The 21,963-nt window shown below is 38.8% G+C and overlaps 1 protein-coding gene across 1 annotated transcript; it reads right to left on the bottom strand.

Moving 5' to 3' along the window:
• Positions 1–1,756: 1,756 nt before the first annotated feature.
• Positions 1,757–17,569, bottom strand: LOC143886795 (auxin response factor 12-like). The gene is made up of 15 exons (XM_077390915.1): positions 17,375–17,569; positions 16,246–17,289; positions 15,911–16,023; positions 15,730–15,828; positions 15,583–15,639; positions 15,348–15,503; positions 15,188–15,272; positions 12,703–12,793; positions 12,430–12,594; positions 12,220–12,342; positions 11,858–11,933; positions 9,095–9,242; positions 6,140–7,086; positions 5,642–5,832; positions 1,757–2,184 (listed from the first exon to the last, which is right to left on the bottom strand). Exons 2-15 carry the CDS (start codon positions 16,286–16,288, stop codon positions 2,082–2,084), a joined length of 2,397 nt encoding a protein of 798 aa, XP_077247030.1. The 5' UTR covers positions 16,289–17,289; positions 17,375–17,569; the 3' UTR covers positions 1,757–2,081.
• Positions 17,570–21,963: the final 4,394 nt, after the last annotated feature.

A 21,963-nucleotide genomic window follows, 5' to 3' on the forward strand; every position in this document is an offset into this window, starting at 1 on the left:
TTTTCATAGATCCCAAAGCTTTCAAGTGTGTCTGAGTTTTCAAAAATGATAGAAATATTATTATCCATTTTCACAACGGAGGTTTGTGACAATTGATGTATTATTCTTTAAGCATCTTCCATTTTATTCTGGTCCAGAGTGTGGATGAGGGTGGACCAACTTCTTCAGTTTCATTGCCTGTTCTGTTATCTATTGTTGAGTCTGATGCTATATTACATCTGGAAAATGGTGCTGCCCCAAGTATAAAAGGGGTTCAAAAGGAGCTACAATTTACTCAACGAAGATCACATCCTAGAGTTTGATTTCTAAAATTTGGTTTCTCCTATGGCGAAAGTATGCTACGTTCAAAGACAAGCTAATCATACATTGTTCACAAAACATACCGAAGAGAATGGCACTATATTCAGTGTGTAGCTTGATGATATAGTCATCACAGGGAATACCTTGGTTGAGAAAAATGTGTTGAAAGATCATCACAGGAAAGCATTTGATGTTAAAGGACGTGGGCTCGTTTTAATATTTTTCGGAAATCGAATATCGTGATCTAAATAATGTATTTCTATTTCAAAAGGGAAATACATTTTGTATCTTCTTATGAAGAAAAGAAAGTTAGGCCGTAAGCTAGTTGAGACACCTGTTGAACAAAATCATCGATTAAGAGAGAAGGATGGTGACCACCTTACTGATGTGGGAAGACTCGTTTCTAAGTTGGGACACTAGTCTCTTTCACAATCTGATATATGCATATAACGTATGTAGCAAGTGTTGTGTGCCAATTTATGCAAACTGGTGTATGAAGCCTATAGGAATGGACTAACTGTTTAAAGTGGGAGCTTTACCTGATACAAATTGCGCAGGATTGGTATGTACTACATGGTCAACTTCAGGCTACCGTAATTTAATGGAAGATTTGTAGCTTAGCGAAGCAAAACAATAACCTGTCAGTTACAATAAGAATATTGTTACAAGAGTTAGTGTCAAGTTTATGCACAAGTTTAAGTGCCTATGAACTTGTACAGTGACAACAAAGTCGCAATCAGCATTGCCCATAACCAATTCCATATGACGGGAGCAAACATAAATGGATCAATTCAATATGACAGGAGCAAACGTAAATGGATCGACGCTTGGTAATTGAGAGACTAAACTCCAAAGAGAATTGTTACTTACTTTGTTACTATAGATCAACAATCAACATATATTTTAACTATGCGGTTTCCCATTCAAAATATATATATATTTTAAATATGCGGTTTCAAAAAATAAACGCGAGGAAATAATAAGCAAGTTAAGTATGAGTCATAAATATGATCTTACTTGAAGGGGCGTTGATATATTAAGTCCACATTATAAGGAAACCCTTGTGTTTTTCCTTTTGTTGTAATTAATTCCGCACTAAGGATCATGGGAGAGCACACTTATTTTCCTTCTCTTCTATTATCTCCTCTCAATTTTCCTTCTCTTCTATTATCTCCTCTCATTTCTTTCATTCTCTACTTATACTTGGACACAGGATTTCTTAATACTAACACAACACTTGTACTAGTTAAACCTTCTCAAATTTTATATATATGTATGTTGCATTTAAGGGCTAAATTAAGCCCGCCAGTGTGAAATTTACATATTTTGTTGCTATTTTTTAATTTGCCAACCCAATAGCAACAGTTCCATTTTCCAAACCTCCCACCTCACACTTTCCCTCATCACATTGAGGAGAAAAAAAAAATCAGATCCACAAGCTACGCAATAACAAAAATGTCGAAACAGTTTTTAACACACATTCAGATGCGTTTTCAAAACAATGTCCATTTCGAATCAATATGATACGTGAAAAACAAGCCAGTTTACTTGAGGCATTACTATAAAGAAACTTCTTATATATTACAAGCATATATGCACTCGCAGTGTGTTACCTCGTGTGTGCATGTAACTTTGCCGACATCTATGCATATCCATAATTTATAAGCATGTACGGCAAACCGCTTTGTCTCCTTTCAACATTCAAGTGAGCCAACTGAGGGGATAACTGAGGGTATTCCAGACACAAGGTTCCGAGCCTCGCATCTGCTGTTGCTCAGCTTTTAACCTCCACTTGGGTTAAAGGATTTGAATTCCTGCTTCCCCAGTTTTTGCACATCCTCGGGCGAAAGTATCTTGATAGACCATACATTATTTACAAATGCCCTGCATAAGTGATCCAACATGTCAGAACCACCTGAAAACAAACACAAATAGATACCTCATAAAGCTTCACTCAGCATAACAAAGCATAATGGATTCAATAACAATACCTTTTGGCATTGCGAAAAGCTATAAAGATCATACTATGTCCCACTTACTTCCAAACAGTTCATTCTGTCAATGAGAAGTTGGGAAATAGTGGACACACCCGTTTGTATTAATTTTTTATTTTGAAAATTGACAATTTCATTGATACTATGAAAGAAACATTAGGGACTAGAGGTCCCGACTTGCATTACATAGAATCAAATAAGACTGGTCAGGAATATAATCATAGGCCATTAAAAGCATCTGGTAGAAAGGCTACCCTATGCTATGAGCATGTACACCACTGAAACTTCCTCCAAACTTCCGCATTTACATTTCAGTCCCCCAAAACCGTAACTTCTAAAAATGACCCAGAAGCTATGGAAGCCTCCCTTTGTACAGGAAAACTTCTGCAACGTCTCATCTTTAAACGGTTCACTTATATCGAGCACTTCTCCAACTCCGCCAAGATGTGTTGAATTTGGAAATCCGGCATTTCGATGAGAAGTTCCTCCGGAATCCGATCCAGGCGACCAGGGTTTTTTCTTTCAGCGATCCTTTCTTCCACTAGGCGGATGCCCACCACCTTATTAGCTTCCCAATTCATTCTCCTCTTGTCCCTTTCTTCAGCTAAAAGTAGTTTGAAGGGTGTTTAAATAACGGCGAGTGGGTATCTTTGACCTCGCCTGTCCTACAGAGGTTGTACAAAGTGAAGGGGCAGTCTTGGGCGTCTTGTTTAAAAATTTTCACAAGAGAAACCCCATCATTTCTTTGTGGGTCAGGTCAATAATGGAGGCCCTCTCCTCATCGTAAGTCATCGACTTCATTCTTGTGAGGATATTTTCTAAAATCATTATCTCCGTAAATAACTGTCTGCTCCGCTCATCTGAACCAGAGGAAGAACCACCCGTGTTGTCTTGATTATCCATTCCTAGTAGTTGGTTTGATTACCCAGAGTAAGAGGAAGAATCTCCCAAAAAACCGAGTGCTCCTTTGGGCTTCTTACTTCTCTTCAAAGTACTATACTAGCGATGCCCTATAATTCCAAATCCAGGAGAAAGGTTCTGAGAAAGGTGTGATGGGACCTAGGATAAGGCGAAAATCTTGTCAGTCAATGGTAGAGCACGAAACAAATGACCCTCCTGCTCCTAGGCGGAAAGTTGTGTGGCTAGAAGATAAAAAAGCTGGCAACTTCTCAAGAGTAAGGAACTCCTTTTCTGGTGAGAGCCATCTTGGTTTAAAACTTAAGGCTAGAGTGGTAAAATCAATCGAACCGCTGATAAGCAGCTTGGAGAAATCATCCGGAACCACCTCAGTAGGGTTAAGGGACAAATTATCCCACTTGCCTACAATAGGTTTTGCTTTGGGCTAAACCTCTGGGCGTTTTCCTCAGTCTCTAAACGACTTAAAGTAGACGTGAGGATTTATAGATCAAATCGTACTGCCAAAGTTATTTTTATATATATTTTCATTAGAGTTTGGACTTTGGGGACCAAGCCACATTAACTTTTTTGATTGGTTAGATTTGAAATTTGAAATCAGGCCGGGGTCTGAGAGAGCACCGGAAAGCCAACTCTGAGAGCTCGATGGATTACCAACCGGAGCCGAAACGGAGTTGCCCAAGCCGGCAGAATCCGAAGGGGTTTCAGGCAACCACCAATCAAATGAGCTAGAGGACTCAACATTGGGTGAACAATCATTTTTTCCGTGGATTTCGATCCCTATGGTATAAATCTGATTCAAAATCCTAATCTTAACAAAGGAACCTGAAAAATTCCTTCGGGACACTAGAATTTTGGCCGTGACAAAGCTCATACAGTGCTGATGATTTCCTTCCATCTTTGTTTCCAGTACCCTACCAAAGATACTCCCTATAGCCTCAACCGTTGATATGGCCCAAGCATGTAATGGAATACCGTAAAAGTTTACCCAAAGGGCTTCCTCGCCTTGAAGGAACTCCCTATTCCTTAGTGCAAGAGAGCGCAATTGGGATCCCAGTGCTTCCGGACCTTTTAGTGAGGATCCTAGAGGCCTGCAATTCTAATTCAAACATAAAAATGAATTCATCTTCCGCCAGAATGTAGGGGCATTGTAAAGATGGAATGTCCCAAAACTTTCGTGCCCATAACCAAAGGTTCTCTACCGATCCATTAAGATTTTTCATTTTCCCTATCAGACAGGCTTTTAGGGTATCCATTCGTACTTTCATTTCCCTACCGAAATGGACAAGATCGAAATCCCTCCGATCCCATGAGAGGAAATTGTACCAGTGTCAGGCCATCGATCGCCCTCGGCGCAGCCCACCTCCAGACAGGGTAAAGGTCTAGAACGGGGTACCCATTTGGAAGGGTTCCTATTCTGACGACACCAACGACAGTTATCCCACCACTTGAAGTTAAGATACTTGCAGGGAGAGCAGAACTAGTTCCCAACGCTACTACCTGATTCTGCATCTTTTCCGCCAAGTGCCAACTGAAGTTTTGGTATTGGCAGTGGAAACATTGCCAATCCTCCAGCCATTTTCTCCCCATTTTTGGAAATTGAAAATATCTAATGACACACGATCAGCCAAGCCGATCGGCCTAAAATCCACACCCGTTTGTATTAATTAATACAACCTTTTCGTAGTTTTTAATGGTCGGGGAAATATGGTTAAGGCAATTCATATCCACATATATCAGTATGCATGAACTGTTGTTCTGAGTTCTGACATCTAGATAGCCTTAATACCATGTCATGCCCTTCACTTTCAGTCAATACCAAACAAAACATTTTAACAACCTTCAATATCCAGAAATATAACACTCCAAACTATAAAAACGATCAATTAGTGCATGTATTTTAAAAATAAATAAAATAGAGTGGGGCTTGCGTTATTCGATGATCCAAACAATCCATTTGCTGGGCCCCAACTTAAATAGGCCATCCCGAAAATCTCCATAGGATGATCCAAGCCCTCTGATCTTTAGAGAACAGCACATTGTAGAAAGTAGAAACCACACGACACAATGTAGAAACCAACGCAGATCATCTATGGAGATGATTTTCGGGCACAGCGTGTTTAAGTTGGGGCCTAACAAATGAATGGCATGGATCATCAAATAATATGGGCCCACTGTATTTTTTTTAAATGCTTGCATTTACATACGGACACCATTTAAAAACTCCCAGTTTAAATAACTGCAGCTAAATTAAAAGCATACAATAATATGAAATGTATTGAAGATGGCATTTTCCCAATTCCCAAAACATCCCTACGACTGGGAACCACAATTAGAACCATCTGCCTTTTATGTGTTTGGCTAAAAAAGGAAGCTTCATGCTATTTGGATTAACTACGTCAATTTTCAACATTATTTATAATAATACTTACTCCCAAGGGTCGTCTCCAAGGAGAAGCACATCATTCTCCCTGTCGACAAATACAAGCTGCCAGCCTGATCTTAAAGGGTCCTCCAGCTGCCCCACAATGCCAAACATCTGACCTAGCTCCTCTCGCAGCTCATGGTAGCTACTGAACTGGGTGATGTCCAAAGACCTCCCTACTGACCCTGACTTATAAACCTGCACAAATTTAAGCACCAATGTCAGTTCACTTTTAAGCTAGAATCATGGTTTTAAATTTCGGTTTCAATTCCCATTTCGGCCCGGTAGTAGAAAAAAAAAGTAATATTTTATTATATCCGAAATTTTGGCCAAAATATACAGCCGAATTTCCAAAATTCTGGCTGGCGAAATTTGGTAAAACCCAAAATTTCGGACGTCGTGAAATTTCAGTTTCGGTTTCAACCGAAATCCCAAATTTCGGATTTCAGCCGAAATTTAAAACCATGGCTAGAATATTAGTAAATAATCATCTTGCCACTCTTACCTTCACAAATGTTCTGGTTGCCGGATCAACTTGCCCAGGATTATTTCGTAGCAAACCAGGTGAGTCATCTATGCAACCATACATCGAGCTTTGATAACTGGAAGCAGCATATGACATTGCAGATACATCTGTGTCTATAGAAGCAGAACTTAGATTTGGAACTTGAGAAGGGAGTAGCGATGAGTCAATATTAATACCGAAAAAACTGTGTGTCTGGGAATCGGGACTGCAATTTTGTGGCTCCATGGCACCCCCATCTTTTCCAGGGAATGGGGGAAGTGATACTGTATTCCCAAACGGGCTTACCTGTGGCATCATCAACTTTGGTACCCAAGGTTGCTGGTTCTGTTCATTCATAACAGACTGTCCAATTCTAGAGAAATTCAGAAGATTGGCATTCCCTTCTGGACACAACGAACCCAACATACTCTGTATGGAGGTGGGAGTTACGGATGATGAGAAGGTGCCATTTGAATCTGGAAAGACTGGTTTTTGGGGCAAAGAAGTGGGCAACGGAGATAGCTGCGGCTGATTAATGTGATCATTTGGAAATTGAAATGCTTCTTGATAGGTTTGTTGTTGTTGGTCGTGGTGGTGTAAAAGCTGGTTCCTAGGCTGGTTCTCTGATATATTATGCGGCTGAGGGTGTGTTTGTTGAACAAGTAGCTGTTGGAACAGTGGGTTGGACCCACCGAGCTGTGGTGGACATTGGAAAGGTTGCTGGAAGTGCAGATATTGTTGTGTCAGAGCATCCCCATTTCTTATATCCTGAAATGCCGCTGAAGCCATTGCTTGATACTGATCATGACTGTTTCCAAGCAGTAAGGGGTCGAGCCTCTGTTGCATCCAGGGGCCCACACCAAGTGCCTGAAAATTCAAGGATTGCAGGCCTCGCTCCCCAGTATCCCCTGTCATCCACATGAAGCCATTACCTTCTTCTTTACTCTCTGAAGGGAAAAATGGATGAAAATTATTATTGCATGATGAAAACACAATTTGATGTTGCGTTTTACTTAAAATAGCCCTCAGTGAGATACTACAAGGATCACCAGAATGCTTCCTTTGTTCAGTGAGCATGACCGTTAAACGTGTATTAATGCCAGCTTAGAACGTAAAAGCATTTTGAGTCTACAAATCATTCATTGAATTAACCTGAGTGCGCAGATGTTAATGGAAAAAAGAGCAACCTTGAATATGATTCTACCCCTACACCCTAATCAGTTTCCAACGTGCAGGGTGCAAAAAAAAAAAAAAGGTTCCACTAAAGCTTAAAGTGAGAACTTCAAGTATTAACTCAATTACAGTATGCTTACAGGGAAATATATTTTCAACGACCACAGTTGTGGTCCATGTTCAGGCAGAGGTGTTCATACAAACGATTTTTTTCCATTTCAGGAATTCCTAGAGATATTTGGTGTTAAGCAGGACATAAGAGGTTAATGGGTTATACGTACTTTGTTACATATGCTTATGATGATATGATGCTATGATTTATTATTATTATTAAATAATGAGATCTGATAATACTCGAGAACATTTGAAAACTCTTTGCAAGATTATTGTGCTTCAAGGAATGGCACCATGAAAAGGAGAGGGAGGGTTCTGAAAGAAAGATGTGGTTAATCTCTAGAATCAAGAAAATAGACAGTGCTGAGGAGAGCAGGAATGCTAGTGTAGAAGGGATCGAGGAGGAGGGAAGATTGAAAGAACATTAAAGAAAATTTGCTCCAAGATGAAACATCATGGCGTAAAAAATCTAGGTTGAGATGGCTTAAAGAAGAGGACAAAAACACAGATTACTTTCGTGGTATAGCGACTGCGAGAGGCAATCGAATCGAATGCTTGAGGATTAATGGGTTGATGACATATAATAAGGAGGTGATAACAAATGAAATTATAGAATTCTATCGCTCCTTATATACGTCTGAAGGAGTTGAAAGGCCAATCCTGAGTAGGTTTTTTCTTTTCATTTCCACCACTTAGAAACCAATTGAACAGACCAAAAGGCGTTTCCTAATGTGTTTCACACGCACTTTTGTATTGTTTCACGTTTCTGCCTTTTACTTTTTTCACGTTTCCGTTTCATGTTTCGCCTCCCGAATTCGTTTCCCGGACCGGAAATGACGGGATAAAATTACTTGTCAATTATTTTAAGATCTTTCAAAAAAATATAGATGCAGCCAATCTCATAATTCTCTCTCTCTCTCTCTCTCTCTCTCTCTCTCTCTCTCTCTCTCTCTCTCTCTCCTTGCATTCTTCTCATTATCAAATCTTTCACACATGCATGGGGACAAACCTGCTTGCCAACATTGTTGTATGAGATTTGCTAGCGTATATCGCAGAAGGCATTTCGCGGATGGTCTGTTGCATCTGACAGCAGCCACACACAGGCTCACTTTTCAGCAGATCGTCTTCATTCACAAGGTGGCTGCTGTCAGATGCAACAGATCATCCGCAAAATGCCTTCTGCGATGAATGCTAGCAAATCCCTTACTGTATTTAATAAATTTTTAAAGTATAAAGATGCAGCCAATCTCATGATTATCTAACTCCCACACACGGGAAATTATAGAGCACCAATCCACTAAGAATATTTCACGCAAATCAAACTCAGTGAAGAAGACAAACTGTATCGATAGAACAATAGTTTCTGAATACATAATCTGTATGATTTCTTTTGGGAAATGATATATCCGCCTTTTGATCATCAGGAACACCCCCTGCCAGTGTATCAGTGGCTAAAGAGGGGTTGTTGTACTTATGTCAGAAGAATTCAATGCTCCTGAGTACCACAAACACTGACAGGAGGTGTTCCTAGTGATAAAAAGGAGCGGATATATCACTTCCCTTTCTTTTCAAATACTAAATAATTGTACCAAGAGCTGTTGTCCATAATGCAAAGTAAAGCTACCAATCATTGCCACCAAAGGAGACCTTTTTAGCCAGAATATATACCTTGGAAAGAAGGTACCCCGGGATGCCAAGGACGTTTCAGCCTGAGGGGAAACAATGACGGATACATAGGGAAAGTGGTTAAAGGCTCAATTTCCCATAGAGACACTCTTGGCTGTCTCTCACCTGCTGTCGACTCGTCCCAACCAACCTGCATTTTAATAATGAAAATTAGATTCAACATCAAGCAAACCTTCATGCACAAAAATTTGAATATAGACGTGGGACTTTGACCTATAGAAACAATAATCAGCTGAAAATATAAGTTTCTAGACCTATTGCAAATTGAGATAATGTCTGCAACATAATTGTTGGAATATGTAACTTGCCTAAGGGCATTTAGGACTTTGTACATTCCTTTATGTTTTAGTATAAAGATATGAGTCAGGGGGAGATTACCCTAACTCGTTCATTTTCTCTCTCTAAACTTTCGGTTAACATGGTATCAAAGCCTTAGTGTTTTCTGATCCCTAGGGTTCTCTATCAGCCTCCATCTTCTCCGCCACCTCCCTCCCCTCTAGCAGCGAAACCCTAAACCCAACTCCGGGCCAAGTTTCATCCGAGGCACACCGGCATGCTGTCTTTTTTCCTCCTGAGAATGCGTCGTTTCCTCTGAGTCAAAGGTACCAGGCCCTCCCTCCCACCATCTTCTCCTTCCCTGCGCATAACCCCTGGTCCTCTACCCCCTTGCAGCAACACGTACTCCTTGGCCGGGAACGAGGATTTTCTACCCACGGCGGAAATTCTTTTCCAAGAACAAGGATTTGCCCACCCCCCCCCCCCCCCTCCCGAAGACTGACTGAGGAGGTGTATATGGAGCAACCACCAGGGTTTGTTGCTCAGGGGGAGACTTCCTTCTACGTGTGTCGCCTACGCAAGTCACTCTATGGCCTCAAACAATCTCCGCGTACGTGCTTTGGGAGATTTAGTGAGGCAGTCATGCGCTTTGGCATGAAACAATGCGCAGTGGATCACTCAGTCTTCAGTTATCACTCTTCAGCTGGGTGTATTTTGTTGATAGTTTATGTGGATGACATAATCATCACAGGGAGCAATTCACAAGGGATACAGCGTTTGAAAACCTTCTTGCAAAAGGAATTCTCTACTAATGATTTGGGTCAGCTCAGGTATTTCTTGGGGATAGAGGTTGCTCGTTCTTCTAGAAGATTTTTCGTATCACAGAGAAAGTATGTCTTGGACTTGCTAAAAGAAACAGGCAATCTTGGAGTTAAACCAGCTTCTGCACCCATGGATCCTAATGTGAAACTCGTTTCAGAAGAAGGAGAATTGTTGGAGGATCCTGGCAGATATCGCAGGCTTGTCGGTAAACTTATATATCTCACGGTTACTCGGCCAGATATTTCATATGCTATTGGAGTTGTCAGTCAGTATATGAGCTCTCCACGAACTTCTCACTGGGTTGCGGTGACACAGATTCTCAAGTATTTGAAAGGGGCTCCAGGGAAGGGATTGATGTTCAAAAGACATGGCCATATGAAAGTTGAAGGCTTCTCTGATGCAGATTGGGTTGGATCCCCAGCAGATAGACGGTCCACCATTGGGTATTGTACATTTGTAGGTGGCAATCTTGTTTCATGGAAGAGTAAGAAGCAGGATATTATAGCTAAGTCCAGTGCAGAGGCTGAATACAGGGCAATGGCACAGACAAGCACGGAACTTATTTGGCTACGTTCAGTTCTTTCTGAAATTGGCTTCATTTCATCTTCTCCTTCGCAGCTTTATTGTGATAACAAAGCTACAATATACATTGCCAACAATCCAGTCTTCCATGAGCGCACCAAACATATTGAAGTAGATTGTCATTTTATCCGTCAAAGAATCCAGAAAAGAGAGATTTGCACTGTGTTTACTCGGTCAGGGGACCAATTAGCTGATATGTTTACAAAGTTCTTAAACAAGTCAAAATTGAGTGATATATGTAACAAGCTAGGAATGTATGATATCTACATTCCAGCTTGAGGGGGAGTGTTGGAATATGTAACTTGCCTAAGGGCATTTAGGACTTCGTACATTCATTTTCTCTCTCTAAACTTTTGGTTAATAATAATTAAGGAAGAAAGCTTTACAGAAAAAATTGAAAGATTCATGAACTCACGTACTAGCAATGAGTACATCTGAAAAAATCTGCCACATGTCCATAATAAGTAACATAATAAGTGGAACCAGGGAGAAAAGAATATCACTGAAATAATAGTGGGGTAGCCGACAATCAAATGCAACTGATTGATGTCTACATCTGACAAGTCCCTTACAAAAATTTCTTTGCTCAAGCTAAGGTCTTAATCTGGGGGCACCAACCTCAAATTCAATAGCACGTTTACATTTTGACTGGAAAGATCTACGTGTAGCATCCAAGAATGAACCATTATGAAATAAAAAGAGTACTCTATAAAACAAATAGAAAAGCAAAATCTTACTGGAACATAATGTCATGGATCTAATAATGTGTAATACATGAAAGAATTAGCTTTTAGTAAGCAAATACATGTCACTGGCCACGGTAACAATGGTAATACATTTTGGATTGAACATAGTTGGAAAAAAACATTAAACAACTGAACATGAGCAAATTTTCTACAAAAGAAAGTTGCTGCCTCTATTACTTCAGTATCTTATACAAAAGATACATCCCCAAAATCATCTACAGAGAACCTGAGGTAAGTGATACAAATACAATTATATATTGGTAAAGAGGTTGCAAAGATATTTTTCCATAGCAATATAACTCCATTCAAGCTTGTTTACCTTGACAGAACGCCAGTGAGAATTTGGCCAGCGAGCAGGATCCAAATCACTTATGCCAGTTATTGTACCCATGTACCTGGTTTAAAAATATGTTTCAGATAAAAATCAACCTTAAAGTTTGTTGATGAACTAAAAATAAATGTAAAATAAACCAACATGACAAACATAGAACAAAACTACGCTTCAATTACAAAGTGATTCGAATAAAAATGACCTTGTAGGCATAGGCGCGTAGCAAGAAGGGTCAACATGATAGATCTATTTAAGCATTCCGGTAGAACTAATAAAATAATAAATAAATGATACAAAGAAATTATCACTTTCTCAACAGAAATATTGATAAACCCCCCCCACAAGCATACCTACGAACACTTGACTCCTCGGTCTCAAAAAGCATCCTGAAACGCATTCCAACTGATACACGAGTGTGAAATACTGCTTTCACATATTTCGACAGTGCTATGACAAACTCGGATGGACTAGCCCTGAAGGGATATGCATAATAAAAACCCATAAAAAGCATACTAGTAAAAAAGTATAGAAGCACCCAGAAAATAAATATTTCTTGCTACCTTGGGTTATAAAAAACAGTGAAACAACTATTAGTAGCAGCAGCATGAGCTGCTGCAGCAAGGAGCCCTATGTGCATGCTATCACTTGATAGAACAGATGAAGGCATCACGGTCTGTGGTCGACTGGCGCGCCGGATTCCTAATAAAAGCTGATTTTTTTCATTCCTGATAGTAAAAAAAACATAGGGATGGTAACATGTTCCAAGTCACAAACCCATAATCTACATCTCACCTAGGAGCAAGAGGAGCAAAGGATAAGCTTTAGTGTGTTACCAAATGAAAAGAACAGAATCCCCAGCAACAAGCCTCTTCGCACTGACAAACACACTCCAGCCTGTAGTAAGAAGATGCCTTTTGGGCTGGCCTGGAAAAGGAATGGTAAAGTAACATGATGATCATATGTGTATCAAAAAATATGATACTTGGTTTGTGAATTAATAATCAGGACCTGGACAAAGAATATAACAAATAGCATAATTAAAATCAGTCATTGCACCCATGATGTGTTCCTTGGTCTTATTTTGTTTGCACAATCAGTTTCTATAATCTAGGAAGCACGGTACTCTCCCGGGGCTCCCGCACCCGCACCCGACACGTATGGGGTGCGGGTACGTCCGGGGTACATACCCCATTTTTTTTTAAAAAAAAACCAGTTTTGTTGGTTGGGTGCGTGTCGGGTGCGCACCACACGTACCCGACACGTCCTGCTGCTTTTCTTTCCTTTCCTGTGCTTCTCTCTACTTTCCTGTACTCGGTATTTACATGTCCATTTACATGTCCATTTACTTAAGATTTACATGTAAATAACGGAATACCCCCCTTTTGGATTTATTAAAAATAGTTTCAACACCCAAATCTAAAAGGAAAAAAAGTCGACTCTCCAGTTCTAGTACAAAATTCAAAGAAAAAGGGTCGGGTCAAAATTTTAACTTTCTTAACTTCCAAACGGTGGGGTATTTTTCAAATTTTAAAAATTCATAAAATCTATTTTGTCCAAACATTATTAAATCCCAAAAGTCCGGTAAAAAAAATCTCATAATTTGATCTCTAAAAATTATTCATCTTGTCAGGCACTGGTCAACACACTGGTCACAGACTTTTTTTTCTAATAAATGATGTATTGATGCCTCATGTTATGAAATATGGAACTTAATCACTTATGAAATGAAGAGTAAAATTAGAATTTTCCATTTCGGTGTGTTATTGTTATTTGATTGCTCTACAATTATTATTATTTTAATTTTTATAAATATATAATAAAATATTAAAATATATTATTATATTCGGCGTACCCGAACGTACCCACACCCGGTTTTTTTGGCAAATCACTTACCCACGTACCCGTGTCGTGTCGTACCCGCACCCCGTACCCGTGCTTCATAGTCTATAATGCTTCGCAAGAGGGTACATAGACCACATGAGTCAAGACTAAGTCAAGACATTTAGCATCACCCCATGTCCAAATGAGCCTAGACTCTATACCTTAGTTGCATTTTTCTTTTTTGAGCAAGTAAATTTTTATGAGGAGAAGGCAAGGCTACCCACGGCTAACACGTGTGAGATGCAGGGATAATAAAACAAAAAAATTACAACCTACGCATATCGTTCCAAATTATCAAACTACAGCAAGATCACCAAAGGTGCCAAATTATCCTAAACTGCAGTCTACTGGAAAATGGGCATTTGCATACCCTGATCTCCATTACCCATGAACCCATACAAGGATGTAGTTGACCCATAAATGGGTGTAGTTTTTCAAGTGTATTAATTTTGTAAGTAAACTATGCGGCGTGAAAAGCGGACACTACCAATATTGTCTTTGGGCAGTTAGAATACTTAGTATGATCCATTGTGCCACCTTTAGCAAGCCTCCAGAGTCCCACTGCTGACAACTATATTATGCAGATTATTCCGAATGGCGAAGTACATGTCTCAAACATGTGTCGAATTCCAATACACACTTCTAGATCTCTTTTATCCTTTCTTTGTTTTTTTAATATTACTCACATAAATTTTACAGTTAGCATAGTTTCTGAATTTTACCTTTTATATGGAAATAAAAGGTTACATTTACATAACCTATTGAAATTCCAAATAAAATAACCATGTACAATGCGAAGATTTCTCCTAAGAATAGAACCATAGTTAGCAAGAAACTATTATGGGTTGTTGTACGGTTGTACTTGTACCTGCTTCCTAAAAAACACACACATACATACCCGAAGATCTCGTAGGTATTTCCCACGTTGCCACCGTGTGGAGGGGCAACATTGTCCACGTTGCTTCCACGTGGAGGGGGAGATTGGTGGGGGTTCCACGTAAAAGCAAATATCCCACATCGGAAAGGTGAATGTATGTGGTGGGTTTAAAAGGACTTGGGCACCCTCCCCTTAGCGGCTAGCTTTTAGGGGTGAGTTCTACCCAGGTCCCAACACGCAACTATTTCCTTTCATTTAAATCCTCACCGAAACCGAAATTTCGAATCACGGTGGAAATTTTATACCGTTTTGGGTATACCCAATTTCGGTTTCACCAAAACCCCCGAAATTTTGGGTTTCAGTTGAAATTTAAAACCATGGTAATTGGTACCCCTTTTAAGAGTATTTTCCACTAACACTGACACAAGCTTTCACTTTATATCAGGTAAACTGGTCCAATCAGTGATACAGCTAAAGAGAAACCTTCACCTAAATTAGACGAAAAGAAATTATGTGTGGTCACTAAAAACCCTAGTGTTGAAGGAATACTCTCAACTTACCACGAAAAATATGCCTGAACTTCCACTCAGCATCATGGAGATCCCTTGCAATTAGCTCCTGAGCTGGTGGCTGCATGGAGAAATCCTGAAAGAACATAATAGCAATGTTATCCCATTAAACATCATACAATAAAATACAATTTTCCCATAAGAAACCCACCAGCGGCGGAAACACCTTTTCGGCTGCACGACGAGGAACAGAAAACCCCCCATGAGTACTAGTGTCACTCGCAGTCAACGTCTTACAAAAATAATTTGTTGGCTGCTTGCTTGGAATCCCCAGCTCAGCAGGAAGATAAGTATCCTTTTGTTCTTGCTGAGAAACCAAGTTTCAAGAATTATGTTATGCAAACAATTGAATATAATTGTAGTAACATACAGAAACTCCGGTTTACCGGGCTTAGAGGCTGTAAGGTCATTTGTGCATATACTTCATCTGTTTCAACATCCGCCTGAAATTCCACATCCAATTGCTTTCTTAACAATTTTTCCCACCTTCCCAAAGATAACAAAAGCCAGAGAAAGATAATTGTAGAACTCACATGCATAGTAACATTGTGAAGTTGGCAGATCAGTTGAGGAGGTAAGTTTGGATAATTGGGTATGTGTTCATCAACTACCTTGTTCGTTGATGCAGCAACCTCGACACAAAACAAGGTTTATTAAAACGCTATATAATTTTGAGGGAAAAAAGAAATAAAATTTCTGCAAATTTGTTTGCACCTGTTCACTATGACCTTGAGGAAAGTAAACGACACGGCTACAGACAGTCGGTAAGGAGACAAGCGGGCCAGCACAAGCATGCCAAAGCTCTGAATTCAAACATCTCTTTTCTCCTATCAAAATAGTGCAGAATTTTGGGTACTCAGATTGTTTTTTAGGACAAAAAATAATTAGTAATATTGATCCAGAAAATTCATGAATATCAAATCACATAAGCAAATGACCTCTGTATTACATAGAAAGGAGAGAGACAGGAGATGTCTCAAATGGACTAAAAACAAAAATGGGTTAACATAATGAAAAAATAGTTTTTAAAATGGCATAAGAAGATATACCATCATGGGGCTGAGGAGCCATTCCTGAGGTAGAAAGCTTCATTTTTTTTTCAAATCCTTGCTTCAAGAAAGCTCACTCAAAGGTATAGAAAGCTTCTTTTGAATCCCATTCCACCAATTTCATCCGTTTTTCCATTCAAGAGCTCATAAATCTTTCTCTTAGACGCTATAATCAAAGCCGAATCTAGGTCATTAAAACCAATTATAAACCACAACCTTCAAAGGATTTCTCATCTGGCAAACCATATACTATAAAAAAGCATCCATGACCATCGCTAAATCCGGAACTGAAAGAAGTAAACGATCAGAATTCGTGTTCTTTAGACAAAATCCTCAAAAACGAAACATTTAACCTAAAAAATCACCAATTCTTTCCTTCAACTTCAAAGGAGTGCTCGTCATTTGTCAATTTCCTACCATAAATCTCGGATTTACGCCTTTTCAAGCACTCTTATGATTCTGAAAACCTTTCCTTACAAAAAAACCGAAACAAAACAAGATTCCTCCGTAAATTTAACACTCCGAATTCGCTGAGAAAGTAGCTCAATTCAGCCCTAAATCTCGGATTTAAGCTTATTCGAGCACTATTCTGCTTCTGAAAACCTTTTCTTACAAAGAATCCAACAGAAAATAAGAATCCAAAAGAAAATAAGAATCCTCTTGAAATTTCACACTCTTTCACCAAAATCACCACTGAATTCGCTTCTTTTCACACTCCTTCACCAAATTCACCACTGAATTCAGTTCAACAGAAGCTCAATCCAGCTCTAAAGAAAGTTTGTTCTTTTAAACCGCTATAAAAGTTACAGAGAACGAAAAGAGTTGAAATTACTTCATAAATCATACATTCGCTCATCAAAACCGCCACCGTAACCCTAATTCACTTCAAAGAATCGCTTTTCTCCGAGATCTCTCTTTCAAATCTCCAAAAAAAGTTCCGAAATCGAAATAAAACGAATTTCTCTCAGAACAAAGACATTCCTTCACTCAAATCACCTCAATCCAGCTCCGATAAGTGTTCGATCTTTGTCCTTTCTGAAAACTCTGCGAAAGCGAAACAAGATAAAAAAAAAAAAAATTCATTCATTTCTTCACCAAAATCAAGATCAGAAAAGCGTAAAAAAAGAACCTCAATCAAAGCTTTGAAAAGCGCTCGTTCTTCGAGATCGCCATGAATTAGCTTTTTTCTCAAGCTCCTTTTTACGAATTATAAATAAATTCTCCTCAATTCAAAACAAAAGAGAAAGATGAGAGAATTTAAATAAAATTAGGGAAAAAATAGCTCCTTTCATTTCAATCGCTATCCTACAAAGCGAGAAAAACTCTCACTGTAATAAGAGCTACAGCTTTTATAATCCGAGAGCGTGAAAAAGAGGAGATGATAAATTCGCACCCCGTGTAGGATAATTCGCTCCCCTTCTAACCTGAAATGTGGCAGACTTTAACGCTTTTTGACGTAAAAAGCGTTACAGTCTGCCACATTTCAGGGTAAAGGGGTGCGAATGTTTCATGACCTGCGAAAAAAGGAGAGAGATATGGAAGAGATTGCGGGTTTTAGTAAGTTTTAATCTAGACCGTTAGGCTAACCGTACTGAGAAATCTACACCGTTGAATTGAGCTGATGTCTGATTGATGGGACGTGAGGCATGTGCAGCTGTCTTTGTCAGAGTACGAACATCGTGTCAGAAAATAAAATGAGTCGTTTTCGAGCTTTTTGAATCTTTATTTTTTTTCTTTTTTTGAGCAATGATAATAATTCGCACCCATTGTAAGATAATTCGCACCCCTTTAACGTGAATTTGCGTTAAAAAGCGTTAAAGTCTGCTGCATAGTACATACCTCCTTTAAAGTGGTACGAATTACCCTATAAGTTGTGCGAATTTATCATCGCCCCTTTTTTTCTTCCAATAAGAAAAACGGAACGAAAAATTGTCATCGTCTTTTCTTCCGCGATATTTTCGCTCTACCCATCGGGAATCGAGATTGGATTTTATGAAGAAAAAGTATGGGTGTCAATGGATCCAGACGGTCCGATGGATCATCCAAATCCGAACTTTAATGAATAGGATATAAGCATACCAGAGGGTCCATGGGCATATTTTGGATTCCCTATCATGTCATGCTGAGAAAGTCCTTAGGGACAATCACGATCCGAAATCATCTTACAGAAATACCCTCAAATCATTACAACATCAATGTTAACTGGGGGTATTCTCTTCAAACTAGCCATATTCTTTTAGTAGTTATTGGTTTCCGTCTTTATTGAACTTCCTTCATGTGTAAGTCACCCTTCCCCATTTGTGGAATGAACATCTCATCTTCCTATCGGTAACCCTAGCCCATCTACTCCATTGACATTAATGTTGTCCTTAGTCATTGCTCTCACCCTCGCCATCGCTAGTCATTGGTCTCATCCTCGCCATTGCCCAACCTTGCCTTCCCAGCATCTGAGCAGTAAGCACGGAAAACTCCTGCTAAGTTTTTGGTTTCTATTATCTTCTTAGAATACTGGATAGTAGATACATATTTTTTACCTGTTTTTAGTCACTTATTTGAAGTCAATCACTGCTTTTCATTATGGTGGACTGACATTCTAACTCTTTTTTTAAAAGATTAATTGTGTACTAAGCTTAGTAGGACATAATAGGACACTCCGATGGACGGTTCGATTTAAAATGGATCGTGATCGTGACGTGGAAAGTAGGATCCGAAGAACAATTCGAATCTGATCCGACCGATAAGGAATTTGAATGGATCTTGACTCTGGCATAGGTTGATCCGATCCGAGTTGGATCCGTTGACACCCCTAAGAAAAAGAGGTTAAGTTCCGAAAATTAGCCCTAAATTGTTCATCACAAATTTTATGCCCATTTTAAGATAAAAAAATGGGTGTAAAATTTGTTTTATACCCATTTTATGTCCAAAGAAAAAGAACCCAAGGAAAATGATTAGGTAAGGCTTGGGGACCCATTGCCATATGTAGGGTGATAGGTCCCTGATTATTATTAGTAAGTAGTCAATGGAGAGGAGAGGAGAGGAGAGGAGAGAATCATTGGATTTACCTGGAACTTACCTCGTATAATAGTAGTGACTAGTGAGTAGTGTTTATGGTTTTTCTCTAGTGTTACTTTTTTCTAGGGTTCTCCTGGTTTACTCGGGGTGGCTTGGAAAGTAGTGGAATATGAAGTCAAACGGGAGGAGACAAGCGTTTTTGATCTGTCTAATCAGTGTTTGGTTGCACGGCATATTCTCGGAAAATAAGAGAATAAGTAGGGGTGTTAATACCAATATAGGGATAGAGGAAAGAGAAAGAGAAAGAGAGGGCGTCATTCCCTAAAAAATTCAACCAAATTTCTTTAGTTTTGGAAGGATTTGTTTTTAGAGGGGACAAGGAATCCACATCATCACACTAGTAATTATTATATTGGAGACATCCAAGGGAGTCCAATGCTATTTTGGCAACCAAACATGGAATCGCATGCCAAATTCAAACCAAATTCTAATGGCTGCCGAGCTTTTGTGCAACCAAACGAAGCATTTGTGTATGATTTTGATTGAGAGGACAAGGGAAAGATTTGTGGGATTGCGAGTTTGCAGATTAATGTCATTATAATCCTTATAATTTTGGTTTCTTATACTTTAAGACTATGTTCTCGGCCGTAGACGTAGGCATACTGGCCGAACCACATAAAATCTCAACGATAGATTGGAATTGCCCAGTGGGTTTTCTCAATACTTTGTGAAGGCATTGAAACCCCTCAGGAAACTACCATGGGTCTCATCACACACCCAATGAACTTATAAAGATTGTGGTAAGAAGATTTTTCTAGTAAGTTGCTAGCTATGCTAATGTAAAAAAATGTTCAAGGAGTGACTCATACTACTAATTGATAAGAATGGATGCAACACGATCTTAACAGGCTACAAAAGTATGGGATATAACACATCAATACTTTCTATAATCTACGCATGTACTATATCATAATATACTATATTGTATATTATATTCTGTATATTAATTACATTATTTTGCAAAACATGGGTTGCCATGGGCACGCCATTCATGTACTATATTTCTATCTAATATTTATTTATGGCTCCTGATCTTAGGAAAATGAAGGAATCTACTATCATTCTCCCATGCTAAAAAAATGATACTCCTATGCTGCTTGGTTTATGCTAGTAATGGGACCTCTCATTTTATTCCAAGTCCCTCTCTCCCCATTGATGTGAATATGTAACTCTTTTTGCTAATATAGTTTTCTTTCTTCAAATAAAAAGCAAGTAATAGGGCCTACACTCTAGCAACATAGAGCTTGCCCACTCTACAACTACATCATGTGGATGTGTGGATAGACCCCACATTATGCACGGTTTGATTAAAAATTGAGGGTTCTAGAGTGACCATATGTAGTACCATAATATAGTTGTGCATTTGTACTTAAAAACACCACACCGCCCGCATTATAAATTTCTTATAAAAGGTTAGGGCGATACCTTTCAAAATATTCACGAATTATCTTAGTTTCATATAACTTAAAGCAAAAATAATTGTTATAGTATGTTTACAAGAATTGATATATTCTCCCCTTTTTTCCTGCTTAGGACAGCCCCCTCTAGTATATTTATGACTACTCTTTTACACTAGAGGGCGAATATTTCACTTCCTTATGTTTATATGATGTCCACGCTGATAAATTATGAGAAGATTTCACTAATCTCTGCTAATCTTTATTTACAATAATCAATGCTTATGATCAACATGGTAAAAGATAAAGATAAGTATAAATATGATATCCCTAATCTAAACAAATCTGCCTAATCTATTCCAACTGCCTCTCTTCTTTCATCTAATACTTGATGATCCAATGATCATATCTAATCTGCTCTAATATACATGTAAATGCAAGTATGCAAGTATTTTAATATATATAGTGGGACCTAAATTATTCGATGATCCAAACCATTCATTTGTTGGGTCCCAACATAAACCTCATACCTGTAAAGGTTTCTATAATGTGTCAGCCCTTTACATATCGGAGGGTTAGGTTCATCCTATGGAGATGATTTTCAGGCACAACCTACTTAGGTTGTCGCCCAACAAGTGATTGATTTAGATTATAGAATATTGCAGGCTTGACTATAAAATTTAAAAAAACAATTGCATATATGTAGATATTGCATTACAAAATAAGCAGAGAGGTTCACTTGATCTTATAAGTCACATCCTAAATATTGGACTCTCTTAACCCCATTGGTAGGGGCTATGGACCGACTACCTTGTCATTGGTCCATCAATTGCCACCAATAGGAGCTGCTAGAACCAGTTTTTATTTGACCTAGCTAACTCTGAGGTAGAGTGGACATTATTAAAATGGTCTTCAAAAAATATTTTGCTTTGTGCTCATTTTATATATCAAATGATATTTTAGTGGGAAATATATTGTCTTATAAGGCTATTAATTTTGACAAAATCAAGGAAATTAAACAAAGTGAAGGGAAAATTTTCTCGAATGGAAAATTGAGATTTTTTTTTTTCTATGTTTTAACCTAATAAATGTAAGACCTATTTTCTGCGGCATTTTTTTTGTTTTTGTTTCATGAATGCATGAGCTATAGAGAGACCTAAACTCGACAGTCTTACCCCACCCTAATGGCATGCCCATGCATTTTGTAAAATATGTTGGGAGTGAAATTTGGTGGACTTCACCCTCTTCC

This window comes from Tasmannia lanceolata, unplaced genomic scaffold (genome assembly GCF_043159265.1).
Source record: "Tasmannia lanceolata isolate RefF3 unplaced genomic scaffold, GAP_Taslan_0.1 ptg000011l, whole genome shotgun sequence".
NCBI lineage: Eukaryota > Viridiplantae > Streptophyta > Magnoliopsida > Canellales > Winteraceae > Tasmannia > Tasmannia lanceolata.

Excerpts from the sequence above, each read along its gene's own strand:
- LOC143886795 (XM_077390915.1), bottom strand. The coding sequence starts at position 16,288 with ATGAAGCTTTCTACCTCAGGAATGGCTCCTCAGCCCCATGATG. Across the intron at positions 7,087-9,094 it reads CGGGGTACCTTCTTTCCAAG|AGAGTAAAGAAGAAGGTAAT; the intron begins GTATATATTCTG and ends TTTTCCCTTCAG. Across the intron at positions 2,185-5,641 it reads CTTGGAGACGACCCTTGGGA|GGCATTTGTAAATAATGTAT; the intron begins GTAAGTATTATT and ends TCACTTATGCAG.